This window comes from Dicentrarchus labrax, unplaced genomic scaffold (genome assembly GCF_905237075.1).
Source record: "Dicentrarchus labrax unplaced genomic scaffold, dlabrax2021, whole genome shotgun sequence".
NCBI classification, from domain to species: domain Eukaryota; kingdom Metazoa; phylum Chordata; class Actinopteri; family Moronidae; genus Dicentrarchus; species Dicentrarchus labrax.
In genome coordinates, this window is record NW_026136713.1 from 31,922,639 (window position 1) to 31,946,619 (window position 23,981).

The 23,981-nt window shown below is 40.5% G+C and overlaps 3 protein-coding genes across 7 annotated transcripts; all 3 read right to left on the reverse strand.

Annotated features, from left to right (window-relative positions):
- Nucleotides 1-1,659: 1,659 nt before the first annotated feature.
- LOC127374309 (heterogeneous nuclear ribonucleoprotein A0-like) lies at nt 1,660-6,957 on the reverse strand. The gene is made up of 2 exons (XM_051419483.1): nt 6,857-6,957; nt 1,660-3,471 (listed from the first exon to the last, which is right to left on the reverse strand). Exon 2 carries the CDS (start codon nt 3,264-3,266, stop codon nt 2,334-2,336), a length of 933 nt encoding a protein of 310 aa, XP_051275443.1. The 5' UTR covers nt 3,267-3,471; nt 6,857-6,957; the 3' UTR covers nt 1,660-2,333.
- LOC127374310 (heterogeneous nuclear ribonucleoprotein A0-like) lies at nt 5,110-9,565 on the reverse strand. 4 transcript variants are annotated; one of them, XM_051419485.1, is made up of 4 exons: nt 8,404-9,565; nt 7,283-7,432; nt 6,857-6,957; nt 5,110-5,212 (listed from the first exon to the last, which is right to left on the reverse strand). In XM_051419485.1, the coding sequence occupies exon 1, from the start codon at nt 9,493-9,495 to the stop codon at nt 8,584-8,586; it is 912 nt and encodes a 303-aa protein (XP_051275445.1). In that variant the 5' UTR covers nt 9,496-9,565; the 3' UTR covers nt 5,110-5,212; nt 6,857-6,957; nt 7,283-7,432; nt 8,404-8,583. The 4 variants fall into 4 exon arrangements, with proteins under 4 accessions (XP_051275445.1, XP_051275447.1, XP_051275446.1 ...); XM_051419487.1 differs by lacking the exon at nt 7,283-7,432; XM_051419486.1 differs by having other exon boundaries at nt 5,110-6,957.
- A 1,555-nt stretch (nt 9,566-11,120) lies between these two features.
- maea (macrophage erythroblast attacher, E3 ubiquitin ligase) lies at nt 11,121-23,445 on the reverse strand. 2 transcript variants are annotated; one of them, XM_051419450.1, is made up of 9 exons: nt 23,317-23,445; nt 19,303-19,485; nt 16,844-17,047; nt 16,551-16,673; nt 15,727-15,803; nt 15,463-15,571; nt 13,850-13,983; nt 13,210-13,405; nt 11,121-13,057 (listed from the first exon to the last, which is right to left on the reverse strand). In XM_051419450.1, the coding sequence occupies exons 1-9, from the start codon at nt 23,383-23,385 to the stop codon at nt 12,962-12,964; spliced, it is 1,191 nt and encodes a 396-aa protein (XP_051275410.1). In that variant the 5' UTR covers nt 23,386-23,445; the 3' UTR covers nt 11,121-12,961. The 2 variants fall into 2 exon arrangements, with proteins under 2 accessions (XP_051275410.1, XP_051275412.1); XM_051419452.1 differs by lacking the exon at nt 23,317-23,445 and adding an exon at nt 22,205-22,544.
- Between the last annotated feature and the right edge of the window lie 536 nt (nt 23,446-23,981).

Genomic DNA, 23,981 nt, shown 5'->3' on the forward strand with positions numbered 1-23,981 from the left:
TTCCTTTTATTGTAAACCTGTTTTATATAAAACATGGCAGCGACTAATGGTTATTTTAAGAATCAATTTCAATCAATCAATTATTTAATGAAACCTCCTGAATTCCTACAGCCAAAGATGATGCCTTCAAATGTCTGTTTTTGTGTGACCAACAGCCCAAAACCCAAAGATATTCAGGTTACAGTGATTTAACACAGAAAAACCTCACAGTAAAGATACAATATTTTGTATTATTGTTTGGAGAAATTACTTAATTGTTAAAGTTGATCATCAAAGTAATTGTTGATTAATTTTCATTCATGTCAACAGACAGTTCATTGTTTCACAAACATGACTTTCAACCACTTGATGTGAGAAGTGGATCTAGGATTTTATCATGAGGACAGGCTAACAGGGAGATCAATACAACCGCGCTGTAAACATTCATAGACCAGGCAAAGTTCTCGGGTTTTATACTGAAAATACTTGTTAAATGATGTGGTTCTGTTTTGTTGTTCAAGCACTGCTGAGATTTTAAGACCCAGCTTCAAAAGTTCATCAGACCAAGAACAAAGCAGCAGGAGACAAAGTGGGGTCTAAATTTGGATACATCTTGGATAATTTGGCCTTTTTGTTACATTAACACAATGTACAAGCATTGACAGTGTATAGAGTATGTTGTTTTCATGCCTTTATATGTGAAGTTTAACATAAATCAGACAATATAAGTCTGGGAGTGTGATGACATGCTGCACAGAAATCCTTAATTTTATTTTTTAGAAGTCATAACACCCACAACTTATGTAATAATATGTACTCAAGTCAAAGAGTAAAGTTAGTTTATACAAGTTATTTGCAAAAGCCTCCGTTTCCTAACAGAGAGATTCAGAGAAGAGCCTGGACTGTTTTCGTACCCAGAAATAGGGTCAGAGTGAGAACTCATGTTTCCTCCCCTCTCTGCCAGTGTTCTCCACACAGTCATATAAACGCAACCATAAAATGTATATCCCTTAAAACATGGTGTATTATGACTATATTCAGACCTTTATTTTATTCATGGTCTGCAGTTCGACATCCCAACAACGCCAGAAAAGATATGACCTGAGATTTAGAAAGGGGACACATATTTGATGAGTCAAAGTGAAGTATTATATTACAACCGACTGGTTTCATTTGTGTTTATGAAGGTAAACAAGTTTCCTGTCGTTTGTTATTAAGGTGAACCTTAAAATGTAAACTGAAACCAGTTTACGAAATGCAGCTGCATAATCTGTAATCTTACAAACATCTATTGTATACCTTAAAATAAATACCTTAATAAATTAAAAACCTAATACACTGCCATCTGCATCCACATGAACAGAATAGTAGTTGTTTGCTTATTTGTTTATTGTAATAAAAGATTTCCATATAAATTGTTCTCCGATCAATTAAGTGCAAGCAGAGGACCAGGTCAGCTAAAAACGCACTGCCTTTACACAATCAGCTTCTTCTACCAAGCAAATCTTTCCCGGTATAAAATGGCCGATGAACTGGAAATACAGGAATTTACAGGCAATACTCCCTCCTGGTGGTAGCTTCACGAACTGGATTTATATGGTTATAACATGCATTTTAAAAGAAAAGAGGGTAGATTGTAACACACACACACACCATCTGAATTAAGACTGCGAGATTAGATAGATTTTCAAAACATTAAAAACTTTAATAAAAGCAGAATAAACATAGGGGTGAACTGAACACATGTATTTCAAACGGTTTTAATCTAAACAAAAGCTTGTAATGGGACGGGAAAGGTGGAAAAAACGTTAATTTACAACTGACAAACAGTCCGTGACATTTCTCCCCCCCAAAAAATACTTTGTCACGTGTGTTTTAAGATCAATAAACTCAAGCAATCGAGTCCCATGCTGCCCGACACTGCCACCAACTTTACTTAAAACCCTGAGTTCATGATGCAAAAATAACAGACACATCTGGCTGGTTTGCAAGACAAACAAACTCAATTGAGTTGAGAAGCAGTGACCGACATTGATTACGGCTTTACAAATGGTTCAAAGAAAGTCTTTCCCCAACATAACAAAAGTACAATTCAATAATTCACCATTCTTAGTAGTAAAGTACATAATGTGTGGAGTAAGAGGACAGATGGGGTCCGGGTGGGGGGAGCCAGGATCCAGAGGACAGTCTCATTCATTCTTAGTGGGTGATGGGCACTGCTCCCTTGAACTGACCCCTCACCCCAACTGGGCTTGTGTTGTGTGTGTGTTGTGTGTGTTTGTGTGTGTGTGTAAATTCAAGTTCGTTGTAATCCGAATTTTCCCCATGAACATCTCAAAACCTGTAGGGAGCGACTAATAGCCACCGCTGAATCCGCCACCCCTGCCGTAGCCACCACCGCCGCCGCCTCCTCCTCCTCCTCCTCCTCCTCTGTTGTAAGGAGCCCCGCTCCTGTAGGAATAGTTGCCCCCCTTCACTGCACCATAATTTGAGTGCTGCTCTCCGTAGCCGTCCCCAAAGTCACCATTACTGTACCCACCCCCCATCTGGCTGTCGTACTCGTCGTATCCCCCACCGTACCCCCCGTAGCCTCCTCCTCCGCCGCCGCCACCACCACCGTTGTAACCCCCGCCATAGCCGTAGCTGCCTCCGTAATTGCCGCCGTAGCCTCCTCCGTAGCTGCCACCTCCTCTTCCGCCGCCATAGTTGTTCATCCCTCTTCCTCGACCTCTTCCTCCCCGGCCACCGGTGGACATCTCCTGCTTGGTCATTGCTTTCTTCACCTCCACCTTGTTTCCGTTGATGGTGTGGTATTTGGTCAGCACCGCTTTTGTGGCGGAGTCGGTGTCCTCGAAGAAGACAAAGCCGAAGCCTCTCTTTCTGCCCGTCTGCTTGTCAGAGATGATCTCGGCCTTCTCCACCACGCCGAACTGGGAGAAGTACTCGGTCAGGTTGTCCGCCTCGATGTGGTCTTTCACACCGCCGACGAAGATTTTCTTTACATTGGAGAGGATTTCCGGGTTGTTAGCATCCTCCCGTGCTATGGCTCTCTTCAGCTCCACGTCGTGGCCTTCGACGACATGTGGGTTAGCCGCCATTGCTGCGTCGGCCTCCTCCGGCGTTGAGTAGGTGATAAAGCCGAAACAGCGGGACCGTCCGAGATGAGGGTTCATGACCACAACGCAGTCGTCGAGCGTCCCATACTGTTCGAAATACTTGCGGACGCCGTCGGATGTGGTCTCCACATTCAGTCCTCCAACAAAAAGCTTGGTCAGTTTAGTCGACATGATCGAATTTGTTCCGAGGACGGTATGCTGAGACCGTCCTTCTTCTTCAATGAACAACGTCAGGGCGGGCCGTTTGACTCACTTGCTTTCGTAGGACGTATTTATCGCTGATTGGTCGTCTTGAAAAAATCCTCACTCGCATTGGCTGGCGGGCGGTCACGTTGATGCTGCCTTCAAGTGGTGTCGAAAATCTTAAATTCAATTTCTGAGGAGAAAGGGAAGCGTGGATTTCAACCTTTGTGATCGTTGGTTTTGCTCTAGTACAGTACAAAGCACATTAATAAAGCTATACCCCGATTGATTCACTTCAGCTCATGCCGTTGGTACTTCGGTACAACCGCTGAATACACCTGCACCGTATAGATCACATCTATTTAAATATAACAACCTGCAGGCTTTCAATTATGTAAAGTCCTTATGTTCTTTTAATACACCAGAAATCGGCATCTGTCTGGATTAGGACTCTGAACACAACCACATGCCGCTTTTTAGACTCGGACTTGAAGTAGCCCTTGAAACATTAACTTATTTAAAATTCAGAAAACCAATCAGAATTTCTGATATATGCAGGTTGTGTGTGTTGCCTACCAATTTTCACATTTCTTAAACATTTAACATAAATTCCTCTAGCTATTTATTTATGGTTTCAGACTGGGGGGGAGATCACACTCATCTTGAACCCATAGCAAACATATAAAATGCATCAACAACACAATGAGCCAACAACAAATTATTCATACATTTCTATGAACAATCGTGACCCAGTTTTTTTTTTTGTTCCTTACACATTTTAACTCTTGGTACTGCTGTATGTGTTTGATGTGGCTGTGGTCATAACAGCCATCTCCTCAAATCTTGTGTTCAGTGTGAGTTGATAAGACTGACTAATGCTTGACATCTCAGATTTGTACTTCTGACTAATGAAAAGCAGTTATTTTACTGTGTCAACTACATTTAAATTATATTGCTGTGAGAAGCCAAGTTAATCCTGTTTATAGAGCTGAATATCACAAAATCTGCCTCAAGAAGCTTCACAGTCTGTACAACATACCCCCTCTATCCTTAGACCTGTACTTCACATAAGGAAAATCTCCCCCAAAAACCAGTTTAACAGGGAAAACATGGAAGAGGGAAGAGGAGGATCCTTCTTTCAGGATAGAGGGGCAAAATGTTCACAGTAGCAAAAATATAGGAAGCACTAACATACTGAGCCAACTACAAATTAGTTATTTTTGATGAGCAGCAGTGACCCACTTAGGGGATTTTTACCTCTGTACAAAAATGGCACACATCTCAATGGTCTAAGTTAGCTGAAGTCAGTCTTTTCACAGTAAATGAAACTTATCACATGCATGCTCATGTTTTCAGCCAGTATCAGCTGTATTAGCTTCAGATGGCCATTTCCCTGTCACCAGGAACACTGCAGTATTGGTTTTTGGGAAACCATCCAATTGTTAAACTGGGTCATCAAGTTATTTGTTTTACATCTAGCAATAGAGAAACAGCACTTTAAAGTGTCTCATGAATATAAACAATGCAGGATATAGGTTTTTGGTGGTGCTGTATGTAAACAACCTTTGTTTGTTTACATGAAACCTCCAAGCCTATGCCAGCAAAAAGAATTTAAAGCCTTGAATTTGACACATTAAAGTACTCCAAAGACCTGAAAATGTAATCAGATCAGAATGATCTTCGTTCTCACCACCTCTGCAAACCGTACGTCTGAAATGATCAGTGTGACCATCAGTCCACAACCTTATATTTGACATCAGGTGACAGGTGTGACCTGGGGAAACATGCAACCAAACTATCCTCGATGTAAAGAAGTAACATAACAAGTCTGTTGGTGTATAAAAATATATATATTTATTGTATATTCATAAAAAGCACGACCAACATAACAGATGTTTCCTTTTCCTACGGGATGATCAGAAAGCACCATTATCCTATAAGGGTAAGAGAACAAAAGTCATATATACACTCCCATCGCCATGTCTAGCATCACTTCAACACACACACACACACTTGTGTCACACTGGGTCTCCTCACTTGTCACAGTACATTAGACAGGGTTAAGTTATAGAAATGCCCAATTGCAGTGGCTATGTCCTTAAACTCAAAGGCACCACTGCTACATCTGGAAACACGTTAATACTGTCAGATGTATTGTTTGCTCATCAATCAAGAGTTTGTTAATCTCTCATGGTTACTCCAGCTCATTAGACTTCTTCAAGCATTGGCCCTTTATGTTTACCAATAAAACCCCACACTGACCTAATTAAACACAGATCTCATTAACAATAATGTATTTTCTATTTAGGTATTGATCGGCATTTCTGAAAGCAGACTTGAAGACCTAAACAGTCAAATTGACAAAAAGGTCTGGGTCTTTATTCACACCCAGAGCCTGTTTAATTCAAATTTCAGGCACATGTTCAGGACATGTATTCACAGTCTGTTCATTTTGCAGCTTTCCCCCCTATTAGCAATTCATAATTTACAGGCACTGCACATTAAGCTTGGGGGGGGGTCCAAATGCAGATACTGAACTGCATTCACTTCTTGGTTACTTACTGCATAGAGCCTGTCGGCCAACAGACCTTCAGAAAACAGTCAAAATTCAATAGGATAACAGTTTGCCATTTTCCATCTCGTTTCATGGTAAAAGTAACAGACGGAATATTAAGGCAGAGTTCATCAATGTACAAAGAAATTTCCTCCCAAAGGTCACACACTGGAGGTCTCGGAAGGTGACCTGCAGTTTAAGTAGGAATTGAATAAGCAACGTGCACATCATGCTTCTACTTCCTGTTTAAGTATGCATGACAGTAGAAGCATGTGACTTCCCACCATTGCTCCTCGTCTTGAAAGTCTGCAGACAAATGCTCATCAATACAATTGCACAATAATTCCCCAAGCTCTGTTATATTGAATTTTTGGGCCACAGGTAGAATGATAAACATCCATAATTATCACTCAGACTGAAGTGGCACAATGGCTACACCAAGCAAGTTTACCTCAGGTAATGCTGAATTGGGGAAATGGAACCATATTGTATGCCAAGCTTATACACTACCTTTATGGAATTTATAAAATCAAAAAGGAAAACCTGTACACTATTAAAAACACAAGACAAACATTATAATTCAAATATTTATTGTACTTTGAAAACCACAGTGCCCAAAGTGCAAACTATTCTCCCAGGTCATCACCAGTACTTCAGTCGGTGAATTTAAATAAATCTGAGAGGTCACAAGATGATGTAAATAGATTTTTAATCACATTTTTCATTAACCCAACAATCACTCATGTCGACACAAAGACCCTAACCTGTATGAGAGGTGACACGGACAAGGTTTCATTTTAAGCTGCCACGGGGCAAAGACTGGAAGCCACTATCCTGGTTCAGTCCGATATCACAGGTCCAGTGCTGGTCACTGGTAAAAGAGCACTTGTGTTTGCACTGGGGCACTGTGTTATCAAAAGTCTCCTGAATTTTAAAACCCCAAAAAAAAGGATTAAAACCAATTAAGACTCTTTAAAATGCATTTAGACCACACTGGGGAATCCTTTGTGAAAAGTGACTTCACCTGAGGGGGAGAAGCCACAACCACTCTCCGGTCCCCCCGTTGGCGTGGAGAGACACACCCCATCGTGTTCGGGGTGATGTTACCCAGGTTACCGTAGCAACCTGGAGGAGATGGGAGAGAAACAGAGTGAGAAACTGGGCAGAACAAGGTTTTCTGGATGAGACACCAATTTACTTGTTCCATTATTTCACTTTTTAAATGGTGGAACAAAATTTGGGCCCCCTCCACCCACTTAAAGTAAAGCCAAATTAAGTAAACCACCTTTGTTTGTATTTTAAGATTAGCTATATAAAGACGCATTGAGCTATGATTAAAGTGTCAGTTAAGTTGTTTAAGATTAAATAATGGCACACTTGTGCACCATCTCATTAAGATATTCCATACATGGTTGACCAACACATAGTGAAGACAGGTTGATTTACATACCTAGTTTGCTGGATGTGGATATCCTAAAGAGATATTTCAGACTCCTATCACAATCGACCCCAGGTAATCAACAGGGTCCTGATGTAGCCTAAAACAAACTGCTAAGGCTATTTTGGCTGGGATAGCCTACTGGAATACGAGTAAGAACACCTAAATGTAGGAATAATCAAAGATAAATATCAGAGCCCCCCATGTCCACATATTGATATGTATTCAAATATGTAAAAAGAAAAATGTATAAGTATAATAGAAAGTAATATTAGCAAAAATATAAATATATTCTAAAAAAAAAAAGGAAAAAGCACATAACTTTAAAAACAAGGTCAAACCCTACAAAGCCTACATGCATTGGCTGTGGGTAGACTACAATCATTCTGTGACAATTTCACCCACCTGAGTTTAAGGGAATAAACTGGGAAAGATGCCATGTAACTAAAGATGACAAGATGGTGTCACTTATAAAACCTGTGGATGAACTTGAGGAAGCCTGGTTAAATAAGTAAAATAACTAAGCTAAGTGGTATAACGTTTTATTTAAAATGAACATACATAAGCATACCAAGGTGTTTTAACAGTAGGTTTTGTTCTCCAGACATGAAAAGTATACAATATACATTAGATATTGCTACAGGTAATGAAAAATGAACAATATTTAGAAACTATTACTATGCGTGAGGAGAGTTTGAGTACAATGTTGGGAAGGAAACAAGGAAACTGGATCCTGCAGTATCACGTTCCGCCTTTGCTGAATGAGCCAAGTAAATAATTATACAAAATTGATGTTATCAGACAGCTATGAAATCCAAAACCACAAAACATGCTTTCTCATCCTCATACATTGAAATTACACTAAATTTACTCCAGAAAACAAAATCTAATTGCTTAAAAATGCAAATATTAAGATAAATCAGAACTTGTCAGCAAAACAATCCTACATCGAAATTGAACCGAGTGAACGCAAATAAAAAATAATACTCTAAACGACAACTACACGCCGTCGGCGTGGATACATAATAAAAAAAGGGATCACTGTGTTTTATTCTTCATTTTTGTGTGTCCTAGTTGAACGGCAACAACCGCTGCTCGTTATTATCAGGTTTTCTGGGAAGTGACCTTCCTACCTGTTTGGGTTTTTGAGGTCTTCATTATGATTAGGGGGATCTCTGTGTCCGTATCTCTGCCGTAGTTGGGTTTCACGGCAGACGCCCCGTTACTGAATTTGAGTTGAGCGTCCAAATCCCGGCTGGAGGTAAATTATGGCTGGGGGGTGGGGTGGTCGATTCTCCATTGTGCAGTCTCATTTAGTAGCCGCCGCCGTAGCCCCCCCTCGGGTAGCCGCCGCCACCGCCGCCGCCGCCTCCTCCTCTGGTGTAGGGCGCTGCGCTCCTCTGTCCGCCGAAGGGTGGTCCTTTCATGGGGCCGTAACCTGAAGAATGCTGGCCATAGCCGCTGCCAAACTCATTGTAGCCGTTTCCACCGCCATAGCCGCTTCCCTGGTCTCCATAGCCACCCCCATATGGACCGCCGCCGTAACCTCCGTAGCCGCCACAGTTGTAGCCTCCGCCATTTCCGTAGTTGTAGTTTCCGCCGTAGTCCCTGCTGCCGTAGCCATTTTGATTTCCCCTCATGCCTCTACCTGGTCTGCCTCTCGGCGGCATGCCGCTCCTGTTGGCCGCCTGCATCTCCTGCTTGGTCAGGGCTTTCTTCACTTCAACTTTGTGTCCATTGACGGTGTGGAACTTCACTACGACCGCCTTGTCGGCTGCGTCGTGATCGGTGAAGTAAACAAAGCCGAATCCCCTCTTCTTTCCGGTCTCCTTCTCGGAGATGACTTCGGCCTTCTCGATTTGACCGTACTGAGAAAAGTAATCGGTGAGATGGTCCTCTTCGATGTCGTCTTTCAGGCCTCCGACGAATATTTTCTTCACCTTTGCGAGGGCCTCTGGTTTGTTGGCGTCTTCTCTCGCCACAGCCCGCTTCACCTCGACCGCGTTGCCGTCGACGGTGTGCGGCCTAGCCGCCATTGCTGCGTCGGCCTCCTCTGGTGTGGAGTAGGTTACAAAGCCGAAACAGCGGGACCGCTGCAGCTGCTTGTTCACGACGACAACGCAGTCGGTGAGCGTACCGTACTGCTCGAAATGCTTGCGCAGGCCATCGTCGTCGGTGTCCACATTTAACCCACCGACAAAAAGTTTACAAAGCTGGTCAGACATTTTTGAAAAATAGCGAGCTGAGTTGAACGACTTGCACAGTGCGCAGATCTCAAGATGGTGGAGGGGGACGAACGCAGCTGTATTTATACCGGACGGCCTGTGACGACAGACGAGCTTCAAAAACAGGAACACCTCTTCCGGTCCACTGCTCTTCTGTCGCACAAAAGACAATCGATATTCTGCTTAAAAACTATGCTTAAAACGTAGAAACGACATTTAAAACACAACAGTTTACGTTACTAAATATCTATAAATTATATATTATATAATGTATATATACAAATAAGGTTTTCAGTGATGATCCGCAGTATCGTCGGGGCAGGGCCATTTTGTTGCCACATGGTATCAAAAGGCATCGATTAAATACAGTTCTGATATTTATACGCAAGGCGAAAAATAAAAGCTACATTTTTACCAGTATCATAATACTCTACACTCTCATGTTACTGTATTCTGATTTGTCCTGAATTGAAGCTCACAAGCTATAAGACCGAGTTAACAAGCTTCTGAATGGAGCCACAATGGGTACGCGGGTTTTAACCAAAACCACATTCTCAACCAGAAATGAAATGTGGCATACTGTGTGAATAAAGTTTAAAAGTTGGGCCTAAGGATTGTATGAAAGGTATTGCGACTTGGGTGTTGATATCAGGAGTTTTGACAGAAAAATAACCTGCATCTAAATGATCAGCCACAACAGCATGGTTTGTGTGCAGGAAGACTATAGGGGCCATTAGTGGACTGGGTTAAATGTTTCAATTGAAGTAGATTCAAAGTTTATAGCAGTCAGTGAAAGGTGAAACAAACTCTGGTGTTTGAAATGAAGCATATTCTCATTCATTTAAACAATTGAGTAGTCAAGCGATAAGACGGTTATCTTTTTAAATGTTGATAATCATTGAATCATTTTTGGCTTTTTTGGCTAAATTCTAATCTGAGGATTACCTAAATAATCCACTTTTAAAGTTGAATATTTTGGGGTTTTGTGCTGTTGGGTAAATTAATAATATTAGGATAATAATAGGTTAAGAAAACTAGCAATGTGTATTTTTCACTATTATAGACTTAATCAATCGTTGAATTGAACAAATGATTACAGAATAATTAAGAATAAAAATAGTAGCTGTAATAGTAGCCCCCCAAAAACCTCCACTTTCATGTAAGAGCACACACAGCAGCCTTGCTGGGGGCCCGTTCATTGTCTTTGGAGTGAAACTTAATTGGCACCTTGATCAGAAAATTAAGATTTAGTTTTATAGATTTTGTCTTTTGGAAAGACCAATGAAAGACCACAAGGCTAAATGTACCGCCAAATTTGCCTAGTTTTTATCTCAGTCACGTATTTCCATGAAATCCACTTTACAGATCAGTCATGTACAGTACAGTACATTAACATCTGTAAGCATGTTTTTCACTGCTAGACCAAAAAATGCCTACACTGAATAATGCCCCCTCAGACCATGGAGATGTAGTTTCAGGTGAAAGACACGACACTTGGTTGCATTTCCATGTCAACAGAATTGAAATGAATCGTTTGACCAAGTAACACCTACCAGAGCTTATGGTAATGCTGCTTTTAGAGCCCACAGAGCAAGGTAGACATTGCAAATAAAGAAACACTGAAATCAAAGTACACCGAAATCTTTATGAGACATATTGCTCATGAAACAATCCCTTGTTATCTATTCTACCAACACAAACACACAGGACAATCTGTGTCTTTACACATACAGCTCTAAATCATTTATGGACACAAATGAGGCAACTTTTGGTTTGTCAATAAACAGCAAATGGAAGAAAAGACTGCCAGATCATGTAGAACATAAAACTTAAAGTCGTCACAATTTACGGTTTATTTGTGCATTAGTTGTCATTGAAGTCAACTTTCCAGATTTGTGTCCATCTTGTTCTGATCACAGTCCATCCATCATCTACAGTAGGTTATCAAAGTCCTAGATGGGGATGAGTCTTGTTTTCAGGTAACCTAAAGTAATTCCTTCTGAGTTTGCAAAAAAAAGCAGGACGGTTCAACTTACAGCCTAGTTTAGGTTTTGATCCTGCCTTTTAATGCATTTTTCAAATGAAGGTGGGCATGTGCATGGAGCTATGTGTAATGTTGAAGCAGTTGGTATACCTTTACAGCGTTAGTGCTGTAAGCAGCTTTAACATACGCAGATACAAGACTATAAAAAATATCAGCACAGTCCTTTTTATTGTCTTGTTCATTGTTGGAGAAATCATTATGAAATTAAAACTATTTGGGCAATGCTAAACAAACTAAAATCACCCATTATATAGTTCACTGAAATGTACTCTTAGCTGAAGAAGAAAAAAGTGAGAAATTGGTTTAAGAGAATTGAAAATGGCAAATCTCACGCACAAAAAAGGAAGACAATGTGTTTAATAATAAAAAAAAAACCAAAACATCAAGAGATGGTTGTCTTGTCTGAATATTGTGTAAATTTCATTATGGTAGTAAATAGACCATAATTAATATTACCACACTAACTTCTTCAGAAATGAGAAGTTGTACTGAACAACCAGTTAACTTGAGGATACTGTGGGCTATAGCAGGTTAAAACAGCCAAGGAAAGACCTGTTCAGTTCACACAGCAATCTTGGTAGAAGATTAATCTTCGTTGTCATCACTTGTCCCAAAACCCTTGACTTTATACATGAGGATGATCAATTCCCATCTAATATTTACATTTGAAAAGGAGCCTACGGTGGCACCAAATCAGGCTCCAGTTTCACAGTCAAGGGGGGGATGAAATGCAAAAGAGTATAGGCAGTTAAAGGAGACATTTAACATATATCCCCCCAAAAAACATGGCTAGAAGACACAGGATGTCAACAGCATGCATCACAGAATGAGATGCTACCACGTGATCAGAAAGCCAGCCATGTTTGTTTTTGAAAAAATGCCCAAAATCTCTCAAATGTGTTAATCTGGTTAATAGAGTTGAGTTAACACAGTCCTGTCACATGTTATATAACAAAGGAACACCACTAGTGAAAGGAGAAAGTCAAAGTAACCTCAACAAGTTTTTATTTGTTGTAGTAAAATCAAATATCTACCTAGCAGTGTTTCACCCCCTCAGTCCTTTTCTGTAGTCTCTAATGTTCAGAGTGAGGGCCTTTAAAATAATGACAACGCTGATAGTCCATGTGCTTGAATGGATCAGATCAAACAACTTCTTATTATCTAGCCACATCTAAAACAGTCTGAAAGGAGGGGAGTCCAGTGTCTGTGTGATAAAACCAGAGGGGGTTGGTGGAACTGGAAAACTTGAGCCGATCATGTATTGGGGGGGGTTGTTGTGGAAAAAGTTGGGTGTGTCTGATGGGGGGGGGGAGAAGGGCACTGGATCACAGCTCCACAGGTGGCTCTCTGAGTAGGCCAGGTCAGAGGTGATGAATGACGGGCCTTATTTGATCATGTTGATACTCAGGTTAATCTGAGTGATCACATGATGTAGACTTTCTCAGCCTGAGAGAAGTTGAAGACTTCTTTGGTTCTAGGACACACCACTTTGTCATCTTGGCGGATGGACAGAAGAGACTGGAAGAGATAATAAGCAGAGGAAAGTAAATCAGAAAAATAAGCATTATTGTTTTTCTTGTTTCCATATTGCATATTAAAGTGCTTTCACAAATCGCTTTAGCTCATAGTCTGAGTACTCTTTGCTGGAGTTAATATTGCTGTGTACTCACGTTGTAGCCGTAGACGTATCCATTAGGAAGCATCATTGGAGGGTTGTTTTCATTCATAACCTCCCCAGAGATCTTACAGACTAGTCTGGAGTTGGCGCAGTGGGCCATGGGTAGCGGCTGGGCTAACTTGTTGAGGGATTTACTGCACACTGGGCAGTCTGGGTTCTTAGAGGTACCGTCCTCCTTGTAGCACTGACTGGAATGGGCATGGAGGTTAAGGACCAAAATGTATGTCTCTGAAATGATTTGGTTATTATGAGTCTCTCATCAGATAGCATCCATGGAAAGGATAATCCACATGCTTAAAGCTTATTCGGTAGTATAACCAATTCAATTAGATAGTAAGAGCGAAGAGAAGAAAGAGGAGAAAAAGTTACATGTGAGCAACACAACATTTGAAAGACCTAAACTCATTGTAGCCACATACAAATCACACTGAGAGACAGGAACACTCCCTTCATTGTGTTTTTACTGTAAATCTTATGTACATTTTCACAATTGTCTTTTGCAATGTGATATAATATGTCAATGAAAATAAATTAACAACAAAAACGGTTTATTTGCATCTTTAAAATGCTTTAGAGATGGACTCTAAACTGCAGAAGCAACTTATTATTGGGAATAAGGTATGGTAGGATACGGTGTCTTGATGGCAGACAGACCAGCCTGTAGGGTGATAGTGAAGACAGAGTTGTTTCCTAGCTGGTGCAGCCTGTAGTTGTCATATCGGAATTGCTGGATCAGCATCTTCCAGCGGGCTGGATCCAAAAGATCCTGACAGACAGAAGAGAAAGTTTAACACCAGAAGCCATTTCCAGACAGACCTCAGACTCAGTCATTTCTAATTTTGAGAATGCACATAGAGCGGAGGTGCAGACCAGTGTCACTCAACCCTTGTCCAACATGCTATTTTCATTCCGACACAAACTATGTTTACTCCCCTAACATTTTTGACCACACTGTGTTCGCTGAGGCGGCTTAAACCGCAATACATACCAGCACTGTTAGATACTGTTGTGCCACACACACCAGACATGCCATACAAACAGTAGCCAAGTAATAATATTGTAGCCAGGATGTTCCAATCCCAGGAGCAAATTGTGACACACATTGAGGCCTGCCAGTGTGTGTTGCCCTTAAGAGGTTGTTTCACTAAACCTCTGGAAATAGCAGCATCAGGGTAGTGTATGATTTTGGGCTCTTAAATTAAACAAGATTAGTATACCAAGGCTTTGGGTTGTTTGTTTCTTTTGAGCAAACTGTGTTTAACAGCTCTCTGGTTACTAAACACAGCTGAGTCTGTAGGGAGAATGTTTTCACTAGTAATGGCTCGTTCACATAGGCCACCTGAGCAGCTTGTGCCTCTTTGGCGTGTGATGGCTGCATCTGGCACACGTGCAATGTTTACACAGAGAGAAAGTCTGCTGCATGGCTACTGTGGACCAAGCCCTATGTTTCCACATACAGCCTTACAAACATGTTGGCAGAGGACAGGGCTTCTTAGTTTTGCTTCTGTCATACCGGCACAAGAAGCTGGCAAAAATGTTGTTGCACTAGTTTGACTTGTCCCTTCTTCTTTACTTAAAGCTCAACGCTTTTTTTAGATAAAGCAGTCATTGTGGTGCCACGTTGCAGCTCAGTCTCTCAGAGGATTTTTAAGTGGAGGTGAAAATTCAAAATATCAACACTGCTACTGAAAGCAGCTACCCAAGGACAAGTTTAAAAGTAGCACAAGAGGGAATAGAGTTGATTTTATTAGAAGACAACAGAGGCCCTCTAGTGGCTGGTCTGTCGCTATAGCACTTCTCTACTTGATAAAGTCCCAAACTTGCAATTATTTTAGTGGTGTACTGCTTTTAATAAAATAAGTTTATGCCAGTTGTGTTAAGTTTTGTGTGAATTACTTTCCAAATCGTAGAAACCCAGATGAGTATACCATAATATTGGTCGAGGTATAGGACTGAATGGGGAGAAAGCAGCCTTTGCTATTCATGCACCTATTATGAGGAATAATTTACAAACTAAAGTGAGGCTCTCCTCTTTGGTGTTTTTAAAAAACTAGAGACTGAGCTACTAGAGAAATATACCTGCAATTGTTTTGAAATATGTCTTTAAAATAAAGGAGGAATACAAATTTAAAAAAAAAATATATATATATATGTGTGGTTGTCTGTGGGTGAAATATGTCTGAACAAACATGATTTAATATACTTACATATTTACAATAGGAAAGACCACAGATGTAGATTTTACCTTGTATGGGGAGATATGTGTATCTGATGGGAAGGCCAGCATGCCCATCACCTGCCGAACCTCATCCAGCTGTCCACCTTCTGCTTGGCTGAAATGCTTCCTTGCATGTCTGACGTACACAGAGACATATACAAACAAGATCAGTGCGTGATATATGTTTTAGTGACTTCAAAAATGGTTAAAATGAGGGAAAAAGCTACGTAAGTGCAAGGGATTTAAGGTATAAATATGTGTGTGTGGTAGTTGTGGTTTTATGTCCAGTACCTGACTGCATCCATGCGTTTGTTTTGTCTGATGAGCTCAATGAACTCCTGGATTCTCAGACTGAACTCAAGACAACTCTGCCAAAGAAACAGACAAAAGATGCCAGTAGGTTTAAAGCAAGTAAGTGAGTGTTACCCTTCATGAAGCTTCAGAGCAAGCGAACAGATATCTTTAATGCAACTCCTGCAGTGCTGATAGATTCTCAAGCTATCTTTCAATATTTTATCATCCAAATGCATTTCTGGAACAGTAAAAACTCAGATATCTGCCGCCATGGCTTGTAGAGAGGAGATCAGTTGGAACTAAAATGTACCTGCATTTGGCATTGAGCTGGAGCTAGACCAAACCAAATTTCACAACTACTGAAAATCAAAGACGTTTCCTAATTGCCAGCATCCCAGACTTGGACTTAACATATGAATATTCAGTCATGTATACAATACAAGGTTACCTGTCAAAGTAACAGCTAACTGGGAAGATTATCAAGTTCTCAGCAGAGGTCTGCGCTCTACTGAACGCTTTCTGGTTTAATAGGATCATCTAAGGATTAACACTTTAACTTGCCTCCACTGACAGAAGGGCAAAACACCCAGGACGAATAATTAAATCCCAACAGGTCTGTTTTCTGAGTCTGTTACACTCCTGATGCTTGTTTTAAAAGAGCAGAAATATGGAAAATGCAGAACCAATAAGCATTTGTGCACAAACTTCTGCTTGCTTGATATGGTTGACTTAAACCTATGTAGCATTCGTTCTGTTTTTCATGCCTCAACTTAAAGCTCTCTGATTAACGAGGTAAAATTTGACTCTTGTAAATGAACTACCTTCATCTTGCGGAGGCGGGATTTATTGTCATGGCACCAGGCTAGGCAAGTGGCCGTCTCCTGCCTCTCCAGAGACTCCTCCACCTCCTTAGCTGTGAGGAACATCTCAATGTTCACCAGATCCTAAGAATACAGGAGAGCGGATGTATTAATAGAAAAGAAAGGAAAAAAAACAACAACAAAAACGAAAGTAAATCACAGTGGTGAATAAAATAGTCTTTTAGTTTTGCCGACAAAATCCAGAGTCTGAATGACCTTGAGACAAAGCAGATCACTCACACACAGACATTTACCTCTATACCGCTCTGTCTGGCCAGTTTAACAGCTGTGTTGTAATAACCGCAGCGCAGCAGATGCTCCACCATCATGCGGTCCATGCGTTTCTTCTTCCACAGGTTGACTGAGGCCGGCTGGTCGCTGCTGTGCTCCTTCAAGTGCTCGATGCGGCGCTTACATAGCTTGGCACTTTCGTCTTCTGCTTGGATGGACTCGGCAGCCTACAGGTCACACACATACACAAGAACAATAAAGATATTTAAAAAAGCTGAATATGCATCGGATAAAAACAGATATAGTTCAGACTGATGGGAATTCAATTCCCGTGCCTCTTGTAACTTCAATGTATCGAAACAATTTGCATTGTTGTATTTCCTAAAAGAGAGAGCTCACGTTTTCTTATTTAAAGGAATTATTTTTGAGAAAATTAACCAGACTGATTATATTTATAATATGTAACAAAGCTCATGTTTGAACAGGAAGAAATATCAAACTGACATTAAAATCTGAGCCCTCACAATAAAGCCCGACTACACAGCTGCTTCCTGTTCTCTATATTACTTATGTGAGGGAGGTAAGTTGGGTGTCATAAACATAAAGGTTATGGACCTTGAACAAAACTCTCACTTTCTAATTTTATTCCGGAGTTTTGGACTGCTTTTCTCTACCCTTGCTGGACCAGATTAAGATATTTGTTGGGGGGGGGGGGCTAATTAATCAGTGTAGTGTCTAGCATGACCTACCTAGCCTACCACACTATGAATCCAGTGTAGGAACAGCGGACAAAAGAACCGGAGAAGTGTGTTTTGATCACTTGTTTTCGGTCATTTAAGAAAGGCTTGATGAGAGAACCAGTCAGGCAGCATTCAGCGGCTGACAAACATACCACAGTTATACCATTATAAAGAAACCACAGACACAATAAGGAGCCTTTGTCCACAGTAGTGACTAATGTGGCTTTTAACAGTTGGCTCTACCTGAAAGGAGATCTTGTTTGTGGATGAGATTGTGCTGGTGCTGTAAGTAACACGGCCAATACCAGTGCTTGCATTTTTTTAAACTACTAAGAACTGGGCGAATATAAACTTTTTCTAAATTTACAGTATTTTATATATTCTCAAAGAAAAAAAAAAGTATTTGTCTCGCCCAGAGCTTCCCAATGGGTTAAAATAGAAATAATATATATATATATTTTTTTTTTAACATCTCCATCCTCTAGGCCATATTTTGAAAAGGACTTCCAAAGCTTAAAGCACAGACATGATTGTTGGCGTAGTTGCACTTTCCAGCCATGTTCAGCCAACTTTCTGTTGTGTCTGATTGTCTATTATGTAATCACTACTTTGTACAAGAGTCACCATCTGAAAATCTATTGTGAAATTTGTTTTGAGGAAAACACAAAGTCAGAGGCAAAAGAACTGTGATAAAGCCCAGAGGGTAATTGGTTGTATTAGTCAACAGTAAGTGTAATACAACCATTTCTTGTTTGTCAACCGTAATTAAACCAAAAGAGAAATGTGAGGAAGAGATTGTTTTGGGGTTTCTTGGCATTTCAGCGTACACTGTGAAAGAATTATTGAAAAACAATGCTGATGGGAAACTTTCAACATCTAACCCAAATAGAATTTTCTTTCTTTCTCTTGGTATGCAGACTAACTTCCTGAGGTTTTAAATTCTAACAAAACTTAGCGGCAAGTCCTTAGCCGATCTATAAGGAAATAAACTTCCCAGGAGTTTTGTTGACAAAAACAAAAATCATTGTTTCCTCCACATAACCATATACAGCGCACTGTGTTTAACACAGATGACTATCACTGTAACACAACACATTTTGGAGAGAAAATAAAAACTCTGTACAGTGTGCCTGTTGTAAAATAGAACTAGCCTAGCACGATAGCACAACAACAATGCTTCACTGTGAAAAGCAGTAAAAAAACAGGGACTTGATATTTCTTTTCCATGGCAGCAAACACAACACACAGCCTTTCAGTAACTATTATACAGCAACCTGAACTCATCTACACACTTTATGGCTGACTAAAGTAATGTAACTACCCCTCACACAACAGAAAAGCTCACTTGACACGACAAACTGTCACAGGTTACCCACAAGCCCGCCTTTCTTAAAGAAGGCTCGGCTGGTAACCCACAGGTGCAGTGAGGCTGAGGGTCGAGGAAGTCTCGGATCATTTACTTAAGTACTAATATCCCACTTTGAAAATACTCTACTAGCAGTACAGTGGGGGTTCAACAAAAGCCTTTTCCCCCTCTGCTGAAAAAAATCTGTGAGGAAACTAAAACTAGTTTTAAAAAAATTTGTAATTTTCTCTATTGCTCTTTTGATACTATTGCTTTAATAAAGCAAAAGTATTTCTTATCCTATTACTCCCCACCCCCACCCCAACTGACTGACCCTTGATAGAGAGGAAGATGTGTGGCGTGAAAGTTTGTTTATGTGTACATCTGTATCCCTCACCTTCCTCTTCAGGGCGCTGAGTTTCTCCACCACACCATCCAGCAGTGACACCACAGAGTCCACCACTGGGAAACTGCTCAACGTCTTCTCCAGCTCCGCAACAACCATTGTCACGTGACTTGTCTCCCGGTCGATGTTCTTCTGAGCCGCCCTGAAACGTTTGTTCAGAGTCTCGTAGGGGACCTACAACCACAATGAAATAGGACATTTACCTCGCTGCATCAGGCATTTAGGTGTAGCTGTGGCAAAGTGCAAGCTTGCAGCTCAGTACAACGTTACAAAACACCTTCAGCAAACAGTTCAACAAATGCATATAAACATTACTTTTAGCTGATTAAGGTTTGTAGTGTGAAAAAGGTAGAAGGATGTTTAGATAGCTCTGCTACAATAGGTGTTGTACAAAGTGTTTGAGTTACTCCATGTAAAAACAAGTTGTTTGTATAGATTTTTTTATAAGGACTGGAGCACACACAGACAATCACATGGACTAGAAATGAACATTCAGCCTAAATAAATACTATTAAACATTTTTGAATTCCATTTCTAATACAAAATATCTTTCCCCCCGCTGTTAATGTTTCCTTCAAAGCTGTCACCAGCTGTTAGAATGAGATTAACACTATCAGCATTGTGCTCTGTGATGGCCTGTGAACTGTCTTCTAGCAGCCTAATTTCATCACATTCCTGCAGCCAGTCCAAGAACTGCTCAACGGAAACAAATTAAAGCAAGAAGCAGAAGACTGATGACGACTTTTTCCGACTCCCACAATGCTGTCTTTCTTCCTACTGCCATCTACAGAATATTTGATAATTGGTCCATTTAATTTAACACATTATTCTGTTGGTAATAATGTATTTTACGAGAAAATCTCCAATTCATACCGACTCAAATCAACTTGATCCACTTAATCCTAACAAATTCCTGTTTAAAGTATTCCTAATACTTTCCGTGAAAATCTCTTATTAACAAGGCGTCTGATTTAGTGATTATTTTATTGTTCACCTTGCCACATTTGAGAGTTTATGGCCAGTTTCTTTGCTTTGATTTGCTGATTTTAGTGTAGTAGAGGCGGCTAAAAATGTGATGTGACATATACAAAAATTAAACAATTAAATTATTTACTTTTAGGATTTTAGTAATCTATCAAAAGAGATTCAAAAGGGTGTTTAGAGAGCTACAGTCTGTATACTACAGTGGTTGTGGCACATAAAGTATAATGAAAAACAGAAGAACATTCATAAGGCACATGCTTATCGCAGAGAGGCTTGAAACTATGAGATTGGTAAGATAAAAGAAGACCATTATCTATGATCAAAATCAACCGTACATTGCATTCTCCCTTCATACTACAATACAAGATGGCTTTGCAGATACCTGTGAACCAGATTGACCATTGTGACTCCTTTTTTTCTGAGCTAAAAACAAGGATTTTGATCCATTGAGAGGATTATTTTCTTTTAAGTTCGAGCCAGGATAATTTCACAGATCACCAGTACTAAAGAGGAAAATTATACATGCGTGGCACGATGATAGAATAAAGAATGGTGTTGCTCTTTTGGGATTTTTTGTTTAAAACTAATTATTAGACAGAAATAGAGAGCTTATTCTGCTCAGGAATGTGTATTGCCACTGTATAAGAGGAAAAAGGCATTGTCACCAGCCTTTTTTTATTTCTGAGAGCTAAATAAAGATCAGGACTTGTTTTTTTAGTGACACACTTGGCCACAGATCAACAGATTAATTAGGGGTCATGAAATGAAGTAGCACCTTGATAAGCCAAAACAGGCATTGAAACCTAGGTATTTGATCTATAAACAGTTTTTCAAATACATTTCCATAAGATTCACTATGTTACAACATATATTGCTTTACTTTTGTTCTTTTGCCTCTCCTTTTAACAGGAGATGTGCACAGAAAACACACCTACAAAAAAACTAACATAATGTGGCTCTTTAAAAGTTATTTAGTAACACATTTTGCTCTTACGCATTTTGAGACAACAGAAATATTTCCCTTTTTGAATATGCTACTAGATCATATGCATGGTATTATTCTTTTCCATACAACTATGATTTAGTTGACAGTTGACATGTAATTCAGTCATGAATACATTTATGCTGTGGTGGTTGATTTGTTGGGAGGTGTCTCATTGCAAGAGACATCCACAGTCCCCCTCCAAACACTGCACATTAATGTTAATCAGAATAACTATAATCATTAAAAGAGACTAGTCTGAATGATTATTTTGACTTACCTTGAATACAGACCAACTTAATTATGCAGCATTACAATTTAATTGGACTGCAATGGGCCTGTATTTTCAGCATTGAGGTTTATATGTATTATGTATTAAAACCACTGGTCAAAATTTGGATTTTGGTCATGGTCACAAAGCATTTACCGACATAAATGAGAAAATATATTAGGGCTACCATTTCATTTAAGAATGCTGGTGTAAATCTTAGACTGATCTGACTGAAAATGGCCAAAACCATCCCCAAGGACATGATATCCAACACGTACTGTATTTTGATGGTATCCCTCAGTGTCTGTGTCATTATAATTCTACTCAGTATAGCTCCACATATAACTCCAAATGCAATCAGCAGTGCTCTCCCCCAGCTGTAGACTCCCATTTGATACCAATTATAACCATCACTCCTGTCTTAAAATGGTGCCCATCATCCTTACTGCAGCATCCAAGCAAAGACAGACATACCCCCCCCCCCGCACACACACACACACACCACACACACACACCACACAAACCACAGCCATGCTCTCTGAACACAGAAACGCATTAACATCGCCAACAACGCCAAATGCCACGTTATATTCATCATGGCAACATCATGTATCATTAGTTACCACACGAAAAGCTGTCAATACATAGCTACTCACAAGCGTGCTTTAAATGACGACGCTATCTCCTGCTCTCTCAGACGGGCTGAACACGGGAAGCAGCCCGGACTTGTTCCAGCTCGTCTTTTAGCTGTGGTGTCGCAGTAACGTTATGTAGAATGGAGAACAGTGTGTGTGTGCGGCGGCAGCAGCAGCAGCCTGTGATTTCTCTCGCTGGCCATTTTGAAGTGCAGAGAGGCAGCAGCAATCTGATGACACTGCGCTAACTCGCAGGGCTGATTGTCTGTCTGACAGCGTAGCGTTACGGGCTCTCCCCCGGTGGTTTCAACCGCTCCATCTTCCAGCCAGCTACAATTTGCATGCTCGACGTTACGTATCCGGTAGGCTGTTCGTCTTTTGCGCCGACAGAGACGGCTAATGCTGGTTTTACAAACAGCAAGACTAGCTAGCAGGCCAATCACGCCTGCCAGCCATTTCTTGGACGCCGTGCCTTGTTGTTTGAGGGGATGAGCCACCACGTTCACAGGCTGTGTCAGTGGTTATGTTTATTACGACGTTCATATCACCATTTAACGTAACCAACGGTTAAATGCCCAACGGTTAAATGTCCAACGGTTAAATGTCCAACGGTTAAATGTCCAACGGTTAAAGTCGTTAACGTTCTCTCACACACACACACACAATGAATGCTAACGTTCCATTAACGCCACGTTAGCTAACCTAGGTGTGTACCGTTAACTCACGTGTCATAAACTCCTGTTAAGATTATTTTGTTTTAAAAAATTAATAAATAAATAAAAAAATATGGTTTACACTTAAGCTAACAGCTTTGAGGCCCTCGACACACCTGGCGTTAATAATACGAGCCCATTACGGTAGTAGACAGCCAGCGTACTCGCCAGCAGTTATTGGTATTTATCGATCAATGTGACCGTTGGGACGCGTTCAGCGTTCAGGTAACGGCAGTTAGTGGACGCTGCTGCCTGGAGGAGCTACTGCAGCTAACATTAGCCTCCCTGTCAGGCTCGCTGCTCTCGCTATCAGATGAACTAATAATCCCCTTTTTCCAAATACCATCAAACACATTGTGCGTTTTGGAGCCGTCCGAATCGTCAGGCTATTCATATGTGCCAGTTTCAGTTTTTGTTTACCTTCAGGGTGGGATATTCTTGGACTTTGAGAGCCATGGACAGTTGAGATGCTGTCTCTTGCACCGCCATCTTGGTTTTGTGGGTTTCTTGTGGTTGTTTGTGTATTTTTTTTTCTATCAACTCAGAATGGCCTCAGTGCTCACTACCGCCATCTGGTGGGACGGTGTCAGCATTGACTGCGTGTGCAGGGTGCTGCTCTTCTTAGTGAAGTGAAACTTTTGTTGATTAAAGGTTAAATACAGCTTGTTATTTACATGCTGTCAGTGTCACGCTGTTGCTGACTAAACAATACCATCACATGATGCACTTAGTGGCTGTTCTGTTTGCACAGTTGTTGATTAGTAGGGATGGCAGAACCAAATTCTCTGTAAAATGTTTCTGTAATTAAATTTAAAAACACTGCAGTAAATAATGAACAAATTAATCAGTCAGCACCATTAATCATGTGTTCTTGTACTCCTTAGGGCTGCTGTATTTGAGCATCCACCTCAAGCAGAGGTGAGTTTGAGCTTTCTTCATTTCTTCATTTCTTACATTTACATAGAAGAGAGAGGTTTCAGCTCTCAACAGACGGATTGGATGGCAGGGACAGGTAGCACAGTCGTATTTTTCATTATTTTCTGACATTTTATAAACATTTTTCAGATAGCGATGAATTAATTCAT